Source organism: Schistocerca gregaria, chromosome 4 (genome assembly GCF_023897955.1).
Source record: "Schistocerca gregaria isolate iqSchGreg1 chromosome 4, iqSchGreg1.2, whole genome shotgun sequence".
NCBI lineage: Eukaryota > Metazoa > Arthropoda > Insecta > Orthoptera > Acrididae > Schistocerca > Schistocerca gregaria.
Genome location: NC_064923.1, coordinates 512,118,537 through 512,136,235, shown reverse-complemented (window position 1 = coordinate 512,136,235; position 17,699 = coordinate 512,118,537). Strand labels below are relative to the sequence as shown.

The window sequence follows — 17,699 nt, the reverse complement described above, 5'->3', positions numbered from 1 at the left end:
TTCCTCCATTGGCCGTGTAAAGCAGAAGATACGACCTAACCAGATGGTTGTAAACGATACTATCCTGCTCATTTATGATAAATCTCTGTTGATGATGAAACACACGATGTGCCTTAGGTTTTTCCATCTCCATCATGCGGATGTTGAATATTTCTTCTCTTGCGAAGGCAGCCTTGTTAGTAAACAAAATACATGTTGCAAGTCAGGGATGTTTACAGTTTAAAGTAAATAACACAGGCAGAATACCATGTGCTGGAGAAAGTCGTCAGCAAATAGGTCTTGCAGCTTTTGATACTAGAATGGCTGCTTGCCCGTCTCAGACGAGACATTCCATACAGCCTTGGCTATGGACCGTGTGCAGAAACTAAGGTTGTTCTCATTTCGCTGTAACACAGCTTGCTTAAACTGAACGGTTTGCAGACTGTGAGGTCTACCTATTTCCCATTCTTCTGTTCTGAGGCATCATCATTCACGAAGACGGCCATCAAATCTTTGAAGCGAGATGTAATTTGCGTGCTTGATGTTGCATCATGGGTCCCCGTAAATGCGATGCATGGCAACTATCCCTGTTAGAGTGTAAACAATCACCAAGAATCCATAAACATCAGTAAGTACTTTCATTTAAATAAAGCATGAAGAATGAGAATATAATTGTTTATCGACGTACGTGGACACTGCTAGAAGTAATAAAAACTTGCTCTTCCTAGCAGTATGACGTAACTGTATTGAAAATCAGATTCCATTGTCAACGCGTTGCATACAAGGTAGTCAAAACAGCTGTGAACATTGTTCTCAAGGTAGTCCAGTATCAAAATCTTCAATGAACCCTAGTTAGTAAACAGTGCGCCTGTGTAATTTACGTCACATAATATGTTTATATAAAGATGGTTAATAATGGCCGAAACGAGTGATCGTCTGTATTGAATCGCAACCGCGACTGAAATAAATAATGAGTTAATAATTTAAGCTCCAGTGACAAAGTGATTGTGGTGTAACAGACTCGTGTCAACATCTCATTTCAACTATTTCTCTTCAGGAGGGTATCTGACGACTTAGAGGTCGTAAGTGCATTCACATGAGCACATACTACTTACTCGTGAATTCACATATATAACATTTTATTCCGGTACAGGACATTCAGAAATTCATGGACGAGGCTGAACACGGAGTAATTTACTTCACATTTGGCTCAACAGTGAAAACACAAGACTTACCAGAACCAAAACGGAAGGCACTAATGGAAGCCTTCGCAGAGCTCCCCCAGCGTGTCGTGTGGAAATGGGAGACGGACACGCTACCTGGACAGCCGCCCAATGTTTTAATACGCAAGTGGCTGCCACAGTACGAGATATTAAGTAAGTAAACGGTGCACGTACTTTTCAGACAGTGTACCGTTATTTAAAGTAATTTAAGTGGATTTTTTGACTGGAATATATTATTGACGGTGCCGTTGCAGAACAACAATTATGTGACCTTTTATGAATTACTATACCTGTTCAAGCCAAAAGAGGGAAAATATTTGTCAACTTATTCTCTTTTTTGTTAATAGGCCATCCCAAAATGCGACTCTTCATTACACATGGAGGTCTAATGGGTGCAGTAGAAGCAATTACCAACGGTGTGCCACTGCTGGGAATACCTCTGTTTGGGGACCAACCGGTTAATGTTCAAATGTTTGTAAGGAGGGGCATTGGATTACACCTCGCTTACAAAGAAATATCGAAGAAATCCGTCCTGGAAGCCGTGAGCACCATACTAAATGACCCTGGGTGAGTCAGATACACATCACACGATATCAAATGTTTCTTCGGTAGCTCTGTGCATTAATAGTAGCGACTGCTATTAAATACCAGTTAAGGCTGTTGGAAAAGGACACTACGAGCTTTTTGGAGCACACAATGGATTGAATTTTCGCGTAAAGGCATGATTCTGGAATACCCTATTCGTACTACGTTTCTTCATTTGAATTTTATCAATTATCGTTCTGTTATCGAACTTGATTTGAGTTGTGATGAACTGTTTTAAACTCAGACGAAGTTGCTCATGAATAACAGATAGTACGATTTCAGAGAGATTTAGCACATTAAATATGTGTGAAATTTCTGGAAACGATCAGGGAATTTAGACTGGAATCGCAGTCGACAATAGACGTCCTTTTCAGGAAATGCTGACGAGCAAATTTAAACAACTGTATTTCAGATGAGCTGAAAAATACCGTTCCTGTTATGATTCCGCTGTTTTACTTTGTTGTTATAATTCTTAGTCCTTAATTACGAGTGAATCACTTTACCTTTGCGTAGGTTACTATGTAATACGTCTTCTTCAATCAGTGGGTTATAATCTATTCTATATCTGCTTCTGTGGTTGTTTTTCTACATCGCTCTCTTCAGTGTAAAATTAACTACTTCATAATCCCATAGACAAAACTTCAAAAACTTTTTCTTCTTCTGCTAACTTAGTCCTGTAGACATACGGGTTTTTCTGTATTTTATTTCATACGGTTATTCAGTTGATAATGTCCTATTGAAACAATAAAGTGTAGTATGTTACCATTTTCTTCTTCTATGGCCCCTATAGTATCAAAAAAATTATTGTACAAAGATATAGATTCAGAAACTTATTTCTTAATTACCTAATGAGGCAACACTACTATGGAGACAAGCAATTTGAACTATGTATAGAACTGTTAACCAACTTTTATTTCTCTTCGAAGAGGTTACTGCTTTCTCAGTCTTTTATTAGTTCTCAGTCAACTACATGTGCTAGGGGCAAAGCTACCTTAATTCTTTCATCTAATTCTCTTTGTTACGTTCCAAATAGCATTGTGACTTGTGGGAGTGGCTGTCTGGACTAATTCACATACATGGGTCTCATTTCAAACTTCTTGATTACATGAATCTTGGAATAAGTTGAATTTATTGACAAAAATCTGATTAAATGATTTGAAATACCGAGGCTTTTTCACAGTGTATCCACTTAACAACAAGACTTTGGTACTGATTTATTACGATAAGAGATCACATATTTTTCAAATGACCAAATCTGTTGACATGTAAAATCACTGCTTACAAACTATGCTTAATCGAAACATACCTGATAGAACGTCTTCACAATACCTACAGTGGATTCCATTCACGTAGCTTGATGCTAGAAACTAGAGCTGGTACAACGTGAAAACAAATTTAGTTCCTCACACAAGTGCACTGTGTTACATCATGTTATTCAACTACCTACACACAAGTAGCATGGTGTTATATGAATTGTTATCATAAAAGTTGTGAGGTGTTAGTTGAACAGCTTAGATTACCCATGAGATTCTAGAGCCTCCATCCCCAGTGACTTACAATGATAGATAACTCTCCATAAGATCATGCGATTTAAAGAAAACAAGGTCGTGCAACAGAAAATGGCTTACTGAATTAAATTACCAGGGTTGGCCTAATTAAGCATGAAAATACAGTGTTCGCATCTCACAGGAATGTATTGATAACAGGATTCATCAAATTATGAAAAGAAACTAAAGGCAGCTATAAAAGTTTGATGTATTGCTAAAAGACATCAAAAATTTTTATCCATTAAATCGAGAATACAATCAATTATGGAGGGAACAAGGGATTAAAATCATGGACGATAGTCTTGGCGCAAACGGTTGAATACATGATAGAAACCATGTAAATTTGTGTTTGTGAATATGACCAATGATTGCAGAAAAGATTAATGAATTAATAAAGTCCTGGAAAAGCATGAAAAAAAATACCAGTACTCTTGCTTTATAGCATAGTGGGTGCAGCTAACTGGCTTTGGAAAGTAGATCACCAAAACGAAACTTTGATGCGACATAAATGACTTCACACTTGCCTCATCTAAGTACTTCGAATATGGCCTATGCTAACCACTGGGATGATGTATGAGAGCATAGTATGATTGCGTTAGTGGCTGAAAATTCTAAGTTCAATCCGGCATCTGAGTTCTGCTGTAAGTTGGAGACATATCACTCAGTAGCTCTAAGACCAAGTTTAATGTTTCAAGCCCTGCGATGACGTGTCTTGTACAATGACTCTGGGACTAGTGCCGTTCTTACTCTCCTCAATAAAATTTAGCCGCTTCTCCCAGCATCGGAATGTTGTCAGTCAACTGCAGCAGACCTTGCAAGTTCCAGCCAATGATAATTTCATAAACATGCTAACAAATTCCCTGCTCTTAAGACTGTACAGTGGTTAACCAGTGAAGTACATTTCTCCCTTGGAGTGAGGTAAGAGGCAGAAAATCTCCCCTTATATGCAACAAATTTTTGTTTAAGGTCATGACAAGGCGTGCACATACGCAAATGTGTGATCTCACCTCTGCTACCAAAATAATTCGTATGAGGCAACCAGAGAACTCATTACTCGTTTGTTACCATACAAATAAATTTTTAAAAAACTTTTTTTATTTTAAATTCAGTGCATTAGTATTTGTAAAAAGATCCTTTCATATAGTGTCGCCTCTGCTACCAAAATAATTCGTATGAGGCAATCAGAGAACTCATTACTCGTTTGTTACCTTATAAATAAATTTTTAAAAAACTTTTTTTTATTTTAAATTCAGTGCATTAGTATTTGTAAAAAGATTCTTTCATATAGTGTTCATTAAAAAATGACCTGTGGAATGGTACATTAGCTTATTTGTTTGAGTTTTAAATATTTGTCATGTATTGTTGTTTTTCTGACATATTCTACATCCTGGAGGACCTCCTCACTACGGATCAATTGGAAAGAAAGTGAATCTAATCTAATCTATTTCTAACATATGAACAAAAATTCCACCTGGCCTTCCTCGGGGCGAACAGCTGGCCCCACACTAGCAGCATCAAGTTTTTTCCTGAATTTCGAATCTTTATCTCTGCTAAAAGAGCGAAGCTGTCGTTTGCAAATTCCGGTGATTCATTTGAAAAGCTTTCTGAAGCGATTATGGCCGCGCGACGGGAATTAACAGACTCTGAACGCGGAATGGTAGTTGGAGAAAGACGCATGAGACATTCCATTTCGAAAATCTTTCGGGAATTCAATATTACGAGATGCACGGTGTCAGGACTGTATCTAGAATATCAAATTTCAGGCATTACCTCTCGCCGCGGACAACGTACTAGCCGACGGCCTTCACTTAACGAGTGCTAACAGCCAAGAAATTCTGTGTGAAGTAACCGCAGAAATCAACGTGGGACATACAGCGAACGTATCCGTTAGGATAGTGCTGCGAAATTTGGCGTCATTGGGCTATGGCAGCGGACGACCGACGTGCGTGATTTTGCTAACAGCACGACATCGCTTACAGCACCTTGTCGTCTGGACCCTAAACGGCTGGTCAGGTGAGAGCCGATTTCTGCTGATAAAAGTTGATTGTAGTGTTAGAGTGTGGCGCAGACCCCACGAAGCCTTGGACTCAGGTTGTCAATAAGATACGTGCTAGCTGGTGATGGCTTCATAATTACGTGGCCTGTGTTTACATGGAATGGGCTGTGTCATTGCCTGGAAATCGTCATGTTCGGCTACGAGGAACAAGACTTCTGGTCAGGTGACTACAGGGTTATAAACACAAAATCAAATAGGGGTAATGCAGGAGTAGGTTTAATAATGAATAGCAAAATAGGAATGCGGGTAAGCTACTACAAACAGCATAGTGAACGCATTATTGTGGTAAAGATAGATACGAAGCCCACACCTACTACAGTAGTACAAGTTTATATGCCAACTAGCTCTGCAGATGACGAAGAAATTGAAGAAATGTATGATCAAATAAAAGAAATTATTCAGATAGTGAACGGTGACGAAAATTTAATAGTCATGGGTGACTGGAATTAGGTAGTAGGGAAAGGGAGAGAAGGAAACGTAGTAGGTGAATATGGACTGGGGCAAAGAAATGAAAGAGGAAGCCGCCTGGTAGAATTTTGCACAGAGCACAACTTAATCATAGCTAACACTTGGTTCAAGAATCATAAAAGAAGGCTGTATACATGGAAGAACCCTGGAGATACTAAAAGGTATCAGATAGATTATATAATGGTAAGACTGAGATTTAGGAACCAGGTTTTATATTGTAAGACATTTCCAGGGGCAGATGTGGACTCTGACCACTATCTATTGGTTATGACCTGTAGATTAAAACTGAAGAAACTGCAAAAAGGTGGGAATTTAAGGAGATGGGACCTGGATAAACTGAAAGAACCAGAGGTTGTAGAGAGTTTCAGGGAGAGCATAAGGGAGCAATTGACAGGAATGGGGGAAAGAAATACAGTAGAAGAAGAATGGGTGGCTTTGAGGGATGAAGTAGGTAAAAAGACGAGGGCTAGTAGAAATCCTTGGGTGACAGAAGAAATATTGAATTTAATTGATGAAAGGAGAAAATATAAAAATGCAGTAAATGAAGCAGGCAAAAAGGAATACAGACGTCTCAAAAATGAGATCGACAGGAAGTGCAAAATGGCTAAGCAGGGATGGCTAGAGGACAAATGTAAGGATGTAGAGGCTTATCTCACTAGGGGTAAGGTAGATACTGCCTACAGGAAAATTAAAGAGACCTTTGGAGATAAGAGAACCACTTGTATGAACATCAAGAGCTCAGATGGAAACCCAGTTCTAAGCAAAGAAGGGAAGGCAGAAAGGTGGAAGGAGTATTTAGAGGGTCTATACAAGGGCGATGTACTTGAGGACAATATTATGGAATTGGAAGAGGATGTAGATGAAGATGAAATGGGCGATACGATACTGCGTGTAGAGTTTGACAGAGCACTGAAAGACCTGAGTCGAAACAAGGCCCCCGGAGTAGACAACATTCCATTGGAACTACTGACGGCCTTGGGAGAGCCAGTCCTGACAAAACTCTACCATCTGGTGAGCAAGATGTATGAGACAGGCGAAATACCCTCAGACTTCAAGAAGAATATAATAATTCCAATCCCAAAGAAAGCAGGTGTTGACAGATGTGAAAATTACCGAACAATCAGTTCAATAAGTCACAGCTGCAAAATACTAACACGAATTCTTTACAGACGAATGGAAAAACTAGTAGAAGCCTACCTTGGGGAAGATCAGTTTGGATTCCGTAGAAATGTTGGAACACGTGAGGCAATACTGACCCTACGGCTTATCTTAGAAGAAAGATTAAGGAAAGGCAAACCTACGTTTCTAGCATTTGTAGACTTACAGAAAGCTTTTGACAATGTTGACTGGAATACTCTCTTTCCAATTCTAAAGTTGGCGGGGGTAAAATACAGGGAGCGAAAGGCTATTTACAATTTGTACAGAAACCAGATGGCAGTTATTAGAGTCGAGGGGCATGAAAGGGAAGCAGTGGTTGGGAAGGGAGTGAGACAGGGTTGTAGCCTCTGCCAGATGTTATTCAATCTGTATATTGAGCAAGCAGTAAAGGAAACAAAAGAAAAATTTGGAGTAGGTATTAAAATCTTTGGAGAAGAAATAAAAACTTTGAGGTTCGCCGATGACATCGTAATTCTGTCAGAGACAGCAAAGGACTTGGAAGAGCAGTTAAACGGAATTGATGGTGTCTTGAAAGGAGGATATAAAATGAACATCAACAAAAGCAAAACAAGGATAATGGAATGTAGTCGAATTAAGTCGGGTGATGCTGAGGGAATTAGATTAGGAAATGAGATACTTAAAGTAGTAAAGTAGTTTTGCTATTTGGGGAGTAAAATAACTGATGATGGTCGAAGTAGAGAGGATATAAAATGTAGACTGGCAATGGCAAGGAAAGTGTTTCTGAAGAAGAGAAATTTGTTAACATCGAGTGTAGATTTAAGTGTCAGGAAGTCATTTCTGAAAGTATTTGTATGGAGTGTAGCCATGTATGGAAGTGAAACATGGACGATAAATAGTTTGGACAAGAAGAGAATAGAAGCTTTCGAAATGTGGTGCTACAGAAGAATTCTGAAGATTAAATGGGTAGATCATATAACTAATGAGGAAGTATTGAATAGGACTGGGGAGGAGAGAATTTTGTGGCACAACTTGACCAGAAGAAGGGATCGGTTGGTAGGACATGTTCTGAGGCATCAAGGGATCACCAATTTAGTATTGGAGGGCACCGTGGAGGGTAAAAATCGTAGAGGGAGACGAAGAGGTGCGTACAGTAATCAGATTCAGAAGGATGTAGGTTGCAGTAGGTACTGGGAGATGAAGAAGCTTGCACAGGATAGAGTAGCATGGAGAGCTGCATAAAACCAGTCACAGGACTGAAAAGCACAACAACAACAATATTTCTGCTGGGGCCTTCCAACGACTTATTGAGTCCATTCCAGGTCTAGTTTCTTTCTGCACTGTGCCGGGCAAAAGGATGTCCTGACTCATGTCAGGTATAAGGCGGTACAGCTGTAGGCCTGCTGATGTGCTTGAGGACTCGAGTGCGGACGTAGGGCGTTGGCCCAAAACGCATCTCGCCGACCTTTTCTAAAATCGGCTCTGAGCACTATGCGACTTAACTTCTGAGGTCATCAGTCGCCTAGAGCTTAGAACTAATTAAACCTAACTAACCTAAGGACATCACACACATCCATGCCCGAGGCAGGATTCGAACCTGCGACCGTAGCGGCCGCTCGGCTCCAGACTGTAGCGCCTAGAACCGCTCGACCTTTTCTAGATACAAAGCTAAGTGACATGGCGTATGTCAGCCGCGACAAGTTGCAAAGAAATAGACCAACTGTCTTTTCATGTTACCAGCAGTATCATCATCGGAACAGGCGCTTTCCTCTTCTACACTCCTTGTTGTGAATATGTACAGTGGAGAACTTGCAATCGAAGGTTTAAAATTAGTCGTATTTGTATATTTACTGTACGTGGACGAGCTTACATGTTTCTCGTTTTCGTAACACCAGCTGTGTCCGAGATACGTCGTTACACTGACTAGGAACCAGAGTGAGAACACACTACGGTTGGTTCTATTCATATTTTCAGTATACCGCAGTAAAACACCAAGGTCTGGATTTGGGAGCCAGTGACAAGAACAGCACCAGCTTCCTAGCGTAAACTGTGTAGCCATTGCCAAATAGTCTTGGAGCAAACACTTATGCCTGACTTACTACAAAGATATGACACAGTTTGTGAGCATGCATTACAGCCCTCGTTTTCATTATTTGGTCTATATAGTAATCTGTTCATCTTAGTAACCCCTTCCAACGTAGCTGCAGTGTACGTGCACAATATTTTGTCCCATATGAGCAGGTCTGAGATCAAACGGTATTTGGTATCATCATCGCACTCTTATTATTGGCAACATTTCAACCTTCGTCAGATTGACATACTATCTTTCACGACCGTTGTTGGTTATAGGACTCCTTGTTAAGTTTTTTAGAATAATAATCTGCTACACTTGCCAATAATTTCTTAATTTATTGTACGACCGGTTTGGAGACCTAAAGTTGCATCTTCAGGTGACACCAAATAGTTATGAAAACACAAACGTGTGATGGTCGGGCCAGTTAGTCATGGAGTATATCGCCCCTGTTAAACGAACTCATACACCAACTTCAGAGCCCGCCTGTACAGCAAGACTCGGAATTGCAATAAATTAAGAAATTGCTGACAACTGAAGCAGATTCTTTATTCCATAAATATGTTCTTTAGTTGCGGATGTTCCCCTTATCAAATATTTCCTCCAATGAGGTTGTTCTCAGACCTCAACGTCATTAATCTACAGATGATTGGTACTCCTTTTGCTGGTCTCGAGGACGTCGGACTGATTGGGACTGGGATCAACTAAATGGATTTCTAGAACAACATGTTATTTGCACACAATGAAACACACAACAGTTTCAGAAATTGCTCGAACGTATAAGAATCACTCCAGAAGGAATACCACACGAACTGAAGTATACGAACAAATGGAAAACATCATACACAAAATTAGAGCTGCTGAACCTAAGTAGCGACAGACCTTACAACGCAGCTAATAATCATCAGTTTGAAAGAAGGGAATGGTAAAAATATTCATTCATTATTGGGCGTATCTAGAATGCCCTGCAACGTGCTGTTCAAAAGAGATCACCACTCCTCGTACTCTTACGGATTTATGGACAGCCCTGCAGGATTCATGGTATCAGTTCTCTCCACCACCACAGACATTAGTCGAGTCCATGTCACGTCGTGTTGTGGAATTTCTGCATGCTCGCGGGGGCCCTACACGATATTAGGCAGGTGTACCAGTTTCTTTGGCTCTTCAATGTAAGTGTTTGTACGGTGGAGTGTCGATGCTACAACAAATTTAAAACTTCCTGATAGTTTAACCTCAACAACTGTTTCTTAACAACCAAATAGAGAGGACTGGGGATATGAATTTGGGTAAAGAATCTTTTCTTACATTTAACTGTTTATAGTTTCCTTCCTTTTAGATACGAATTTTTGAGAGTGCTTTGATTACTAATTTGATTCTATCAACTGCAGTAACATTGCCGACACGTTGCCAACTTCAACTTAGTGCAGAAGTCGTGGCCGGTGTGTTTTTTTTTTTTTTTTTTTCTTCGAGAAAGCCTGTGCTCAGTCAGCGTTCGTAGACTGAAAGTGCTTCGGTTCGGACATCATTTACAAGTCAATGACAGAAGATGATCGTTTTCTGATCAGCCAATTGGTATTCTTAAATGCTGGTAGAAAGTTGGAAGATGGCTGTAGTGTGTCTAATTGTGATTTGCGCCCCATAGACCTAATGGTCTCTCCTTATAGCCAGGAACATTCGTGAAAATACACATTCCGAATACATTCCAATAAATAATCAGTGATGTCGTACAATTTATGTTGATTACTGTTTTTTAGCCAGCCGGGGTGACCGAGCGGTTCTAGGCGCTACAGTCTGGAACCACGCGACCGTTACGGTCGCAGGTTCGAATCTTGCCTCGGGCATGGATGTGTGTGATGTCCTTAGGTTAGTTAGGTTTAAGTAGTTCTAAGTTCTAGGGGACTGATGACCTCCGATGTTAAGTCCCATAGTTCTCGGAGCCATTTGATTACTGTTTTACATTTGAGTTAATACAAATGTAATATTTTTTATTTGTGTGCAGGTACATGATTACAGCAGATTTGTATAATTAATGTTATGCACTTATTTTTAAATTTGTATGTTTATCTCGCCATTAATCAGCGTCACGTATGGGTACGGTGGAATTACAGGTATACGTCAAAAACAGAACAAATCTCTGCATCTTTTCGTTCTTCATAGTTTGACAGCCTATGTGTAAACAAACGTGTGTATTTTTTCATGTAGTTATGATTATGAAGCCTGTTTTGGTCAGGTGCAGTATGCTGAACGTTCTGCATGTGTGTTTCATGGTTTTGGCGTTGTACAGAACTTTTGCATATAATTCATTCATAATATTTCCCTAGAGACTGGCCACGCGGTTGAAATCGACTAGTTGCGCAAGTGACGTTATGCACAACCAAAAGCTGTAAATTTTCGTACGTGAAAATAAATCTGGCATAAACTCCCAATTGGTTTTACCACTTCCGTTCTTCCTTATTATGAGGCCATGTCTTGTTGGCGGTGGTATCTGTATTGTAGCACATATCTACTGAGCCATCGAACTGCGTATTTGTATATAAAGGGCATAAAAATGCAATATCATGAGGACGATAAGCAACATACTTCAAAATGGTATGAAGTATACCGCATACTTCGATGTTCTATTTATTAGCTTTTCAGCACAACCACACAAAGTTCATAGGAGAAACGCTGCTTACATTCTGTATGTAAGGTAAGATTATGTAATGGGTTTCTCGTTCAGTAATCAGCTTTGATATTCGTTGTTTGTGAAAAGATACCTCGTGTAAGAAGGAAAACGTCTTCCACAACTTTTTGGGATTCGACAGCGGCAAGGTAATGGCCTATATAGACGATGTTGCTGCCTGCGTTGGTCGTGACCCGCGCGGGATTAGCCGAGCGGTCTGTGGCGCTGCAGTCATGGGCTGTGCGGCTGGTCGCGGCGGAGGGTCGAGCCCTCCCTCGGCCGTGTGTGTGTGTGTGTGTGTCCTTAGGATAATTTAGGTTAAGTAGTGTGTAAACTTAGGGACTGATGACCTTAGCAGTTAAGTCCCATAAGATTTCACACACGTTTGAACATTTTGGTCGTGACCCAATGATTGCCACTTGAATATGCAGACGATTGGTTCAGGAAGACCATAATCAGCGCCATAGAGAATATAAGTGGCCCCAAAGGAGCAGCAACCGAGACGACAGAGATGATTGCTGGGCAGTGCAGAATCATACAACCATGCCGCGCTCCTTGGGTCGGAAAATGGGCTAACTGCAATAATACAAGTATCAAGCACCCTCTGCTGCCAAAATATAGGATGGCTGGGGGCAATCACAAAGCCCCACTTGCACCTGGAACCACTTTGCCACAAGACGCTATGCAGACACCATCTAGTCGTGGTTCCACCACCATCATTCATGCTTTTGTACAGAGTCACTCTTCGTTGTTGACCCTGTGATAGCTTGACTCTAATCCTTTTTGCATCATTTGTTTGGAGAAATGCAAGTTAAGTAAATCTCATGTTTGATGTGTTACTAGTTCACTAATCATTTCTGCTCCCATCTTCCTTTCCTATGACAACAGTTGCTGCGCCATTCTGTAGCCCACCTCTCGTTACCATTGTGTGTGAAGTCATACCCAACGAACACATTCACATCTGATTTGCATAGCGTTCTCGCTTCCCCCGCCCGGGTTCCCGGGTTCGATTCCCGGCGGGGTCAGGGATTTTCTCTGCCTCGTAATGACTGGGTGTTGTGTGATGTCCTTAGGTTAGTTCGGTTTAAGTAGTTCTAAGTTCTAGGGGACTTACGACCATAGATGTTGAGTCCCATAGTGCTCAGAGCCAATCTGATTCGCCGTCCTGACCTATCTCAACACAAAGAATGCACAGCTGTTGTTCTGGCCAGCGCTTTCTGCAAATATCTCACCCATATCCGGCCGTGGGTTGCCAAGAGACTGGTATGTCACTAGCCACTAGCCTTACGATCTCGGCTCATCTTCAGTTCAAAATGGTTCAAATGGCTCTTAGCAATATGGGATGGAACATCTTAGGTCATCAGTCCCCTAGAGCTTAGAACTACTTAAACCTAACTAACCTAAGGACATCACACACACCCATGCCCGAGGCAGGATTCGAACCTGCGACCGTAGCTGTCGCGCTGTTCCAGACTGAAGCGTCTAGAAGCGCTGGGCCACAGCGGCCGGCTCATCTTGAGTTCTAGCTTGGTTATAGCCATTGTTGATGCTAGAAGTAGCAGCTGTGTGGACTAATTTTCGCATCATATGTATCTCCAAATCACTCCCAGAGTTAATAGTGTAATCTCCCCTACATTCAGTGTGGATGCACAATTACATTCGATCTCCTGTGGCAGTCCCCAAGGAGTGAGTATGGAGGACATGGATGGGGACTTGCAGACTTTGAGATAGGTGGCTGCCCAGTGGGAGTACGGGTTGGGCGGAAGCATGCTGAGATAGTCTGTGCAATTGTGATGAGCACTGTGTCCAGATATCATACGTTTGGCTCCTCATACAGCACATATTTCACTCTTTGCTGTTGATTCCGCCTAATGCCCCAAAGCAGCTGACACCCATAATTCCTTCTCTTCCCTTTCCATTCCATTCCTTTCTCCCCTCCCCCCTTTTAACATTAAGTAAGGTTTCCATGCTTGCTATCTACCATAGCCATGAAATTTTTATGGTCAGCAGAGTACTTTTATGCTGCAACAGTATTCAGTTTCACATCTTCACGACACATGTAAAAATAATGTATAAAATGTATAATGACGCTGATAATTCAGAATACTGAATGCACAATGATGATGCAAGAGTGAGTCAAGCGGTCTGTATTGTTTGCAGGTACAAGAAGAGAACTGAGAAACTGGGCATGGCGTTTAAAGACACGCCAATGACGCCACAGGAGACCGTTGTGTACTGGTCCGAGTATGTTATCCGCCACAGAGGGGCGCCACACCTGCGCTCAGCTGCCGTGGACTTGCAGTGGTACCAATTGCTGCTCCTCGATGTCATAGCCACCCTCCTTGTGGCATTTCTCGCTGTTGCCGCTGCTTTTGTGTTCTTACTACGAATGATCTTACGACAGCTTGGCTTCCTCAAGGTGTCGTCTGACTCCACGTCATTAGGCAATAAGAGCAAGAAGACTAAGCAGCAGTAACGAGTTGAACACTATTAATGTCACAGTATTTATGCTGAATGAAGTTTTCTCGTTAACTAGTCCCGACATTTCTGATGCTCTTGGGTGAAACTCGTAAGGGTCTTCAGGCATATTTTATTTGGTGTTTTGGTCGTACGTTATGAATTTGGTTGTTGCAATGTTTGTATGGAGTCAGCCCAAACATATACTGCTCATCATGTGAATCAATGAATGCCCTGTGTCGATTGACGACTTTGGTTTGTTACTTGTAACGATCCACGAAGACCTGAAATCCGTTATACAAAAGTAATCAGAAAACATCCCTGAACAACCTCCATAATAGGTATTTGAACATTTCCTCTTACACCTGAGCAGAGTTTAACGTTTCTCCAATTTTTGGACTGTTAGTGTATATTCTGTAATAACCACGCTGTTGCCGTTGTTCCTCCACATCTCATCCTGAGGAACCTATACTGGAGTTTTTCGTAGAGTTCTGAAACATTCTGCAATGTTCATACTAGTCAGCTATTGAAGCATTAGGGATGCAAACAGTGGGAGATGTATAAAGGTGTGGTTCTACATCCGAAATTAAATACTTTAAAGAAGGCTAACAAGTTGACGATAAAATCCGCCTTTAAAAACGAAGACGTCGATATTTATTCAGTTCCTGAATTTTTTTATCAGCATTTCTCTGTGTAAGTGCTCTTGAAATACACAGCGTGACAAAAAAGGTCATGTGGTGAAGGAATAAACGAACTGAACTTCACTGGTTGAGAAGGTGTGTGATGTTATTTTAGTTCTCTCCAAAGTAAGTCAAATTTTCACACTTGGGACTATGATCTCACTTATCTGTAAGACGATGCACCCCATCTGGCTTGGATAAATGCGCTGATTCAATTGTGAAAGGTGCCAATGGGCGCTGTATCCTGTATGGGGAAAGCTGGCCCACAACTGTTTTAGCTGGCCCCAGATACCCTGGGGGCACAATTGACGTCCGAGCTGGAACCACACATGTTATATCGGGGACAGACTGGGTGTCCTGTTGGGCATGAGAGTACCTCAACATCACACAGGCAGTTCATGTACGCATTTGCTGTGCCGACCAGCATTGTCCTGCAGAAAAATGGCACCACGACACTGTTGCTTGAGAGGTCACACTTATCGACGCATAGTGTCTGTGAATACAACTGTCCCGTCCGAGTTCCCTCTGTCACTACCACGAAGCTATAGCCAATGGCGCTCCACAGAACCGCGCCAGGTGTGGCACCGCTGTGCCTTTTCAGAACGTTGGAAGAACGGGACCTATCCACAGGTCGCCGCCATGCACGCTCACGATGGTCATATGGGTTACTACATAACTGCAATTCAACAATGAACACAATGCGACGCCATTCATCAGCAGTCTATGTTTTCTGATCATGGTAGCACTGGCAACGCAGCCGTTTGTATTGTGGTGTTAGCGTCAGCCGACCGAGCGAGGTGGCGCCACTACTGGACTCGCATTCGGGAGGACGACGGTTCAATCCCGCCTCCGGCCATCCTGATTTAGGTTTTCAGTGATTTCCCTAAATCACTCCAGGCAAATGCCGGGATGGTTCCTCTGAAAGGGCACGACCGACGTCCTTCCCCATCCTTTCCTAATCCGATGACACCGATGACTTCGCTGTCTGGTCTCCTTCGCCAAAGAACCCAACCCAACCCTTAGCGTCAGCCTATGCCTAAGATGGTAATTTCCTACTCCGACTGTCGCTAGTCTCTGACCAGTGGTGCAGAATTACGTAGAATGTTGCAAGGAGCTCATCACGTGGTCCGAATGCCAGGCGCAGCTATGATGTGCTTCGTGCACAATACAGTGATCCTGCCTTGTATTGATCAGGCATCGTTTACCTGAACTTTAACGACGATTACATCTGTCTAACATCAGGCCACTGTAACATCATAATGCCCCACAACTGTCAATATTGCACGATTCGATTTTGGTGAAAACGGAGACACACAATGATATACGTTTCAGAGTCTGTTAGATGCTGATAACGTTGTATCACACGAATACCCGGTATCTCCGAGTCCTTCCCATTATCATTTATCATCTGATACTGTTCAGTCTCCTTATGTCCTCTACTAGGGCTGGTAGCAACATTAAACATGAACTACACTAATGTACTCTCGTAGCCATTCTGCCTGTCATATACCCAACGATGCTGTGTATGTGTAAAAAGTGTACGACATCCGACTTGCTGCAGCTTTTTTGTCAGGCTGTGTAATGTCACTTAGTTGTAATGTAATTGCCCGCATCTCGTGGTCGTGCGGTAGCGTTCTCGCTTCCCACGCCCGGGGATCCCGGGTTCTATTCCCGGCGGGGTTAGGGATTTTCTCTGCCTCGTGATGGCTGGGTGTTGTGTGATGTCCTTAGGTTGGTTAGGTTTAAGTAGTTCTAAGTTCTAGGGGACTGATGACCATAGATGTTAAGTCCTATAGTGCTCAGAGCCATTTGAACCATTTTTTTGTAATGTAATTTTTAAGTGGTGTGGAATACATAAATAAATAACAGCAGTTGTAGATAATTTTGTTATGAGACTTCTGTCTGTGGCAATTTAGTGAAAACCTGCTTGCTTTTGTTCATTTACTTTGAAACTAAGTTACATTTTGAAGAGAGCCTTCTTATTTTATGAATGTGTAAAAACATTACGAAGAAAGTTTGATGTTGGAGAAAGAACACTGGCTCGTTCGAGACAATTATGGAAGTAGAGACTGTGACACTGTTGCATAGATCATACCAGTGATTTATATAAACCTCTAACTAGATTCAGGGTGTTAACATGGTGTTAGAGGCTACTTCTCCCAGCTGTTGCAGTGTCCAATAATTCGATATTATGAAGCAAAAATCAACTAACAATGAAATAACTCTTGGATATTCGGCAAATGTTTTAAGCATCATCATTACCAATTCGATACAGATTGCTGGACAAAGACGTCCTTTAGACTACTACAGCGTTAGCTGTGTCCATCCATGTTGCTCCTACTTTTCGTCTAATATCTACCAACCATCAGTTAAATGCTTATCCCGGTCTTGTACACTTTCCCCTCTAGTCTATTCCCTGATCCATTTGCTTCTCTTCCTGCTTCTCCTAGTAATTTCCAATATAAATCTCTCCATTTCATGATAAGTAACCTACAATTTCTCCATTTTCTTCGCATTTGTTCCACACTGCCAAAGTCAAAACTGGAATTGGACCCTAAATATAAGCCTCAAGGTTTACTAAATGTTGTACAAAATATGTACTAAATAACAAGCAGTAGGGTTAAGATTATAGCACATTCCTTTACTGGAATAACAATGCGGGTTAAGGAAAGAGAGATTTTTCAAAGATAATATATTTAGCTTAAAACAGATATTGGGCAAGGGAAGAGAATTTAACTTAGAAACCCATATCACTTTCTCCGATTATGAAAAAGCGCTTGATAAGGTAGATATGGAACTTTATGGAACATAATGAAAAACAATTGCTACGTCAGAGACTTTGCTCAAATTTTTCA

General features: G+C 41.5%; 1 protein-coding gene across 1 annotated transcript in view; it reads left to right on the top strand.

The window, feature by feature from the left end:
• Positions 1-16,800, top strand: part of LOC126267112 (UDP-glucosyltransferase 2-like) — a 97,928-nt gene extending 81,128 nt beyond the window's left edge. The window contains exons 3-5 of the mRNA XM_049972022.1: positions 1,133-1,355; positions 1,550-1,769; positions 13,868-16,800. Coding sequence (XP_049827979.1) covers positions 1,133-1,355; positions 1,550-1,769; positions 13,868-14,183 — 759 coding nt within the window. The 3' untranslated portion in view covers positions 14,184-16,800. The remainder of the gene's footprint in view (positions 1-1,132; positions 1,356-1,549; positions 1,770-13,867) is intronic.
• The last annotated feature ends 899 nt before the right edge of the window (positions 16,801-17,699 follow it).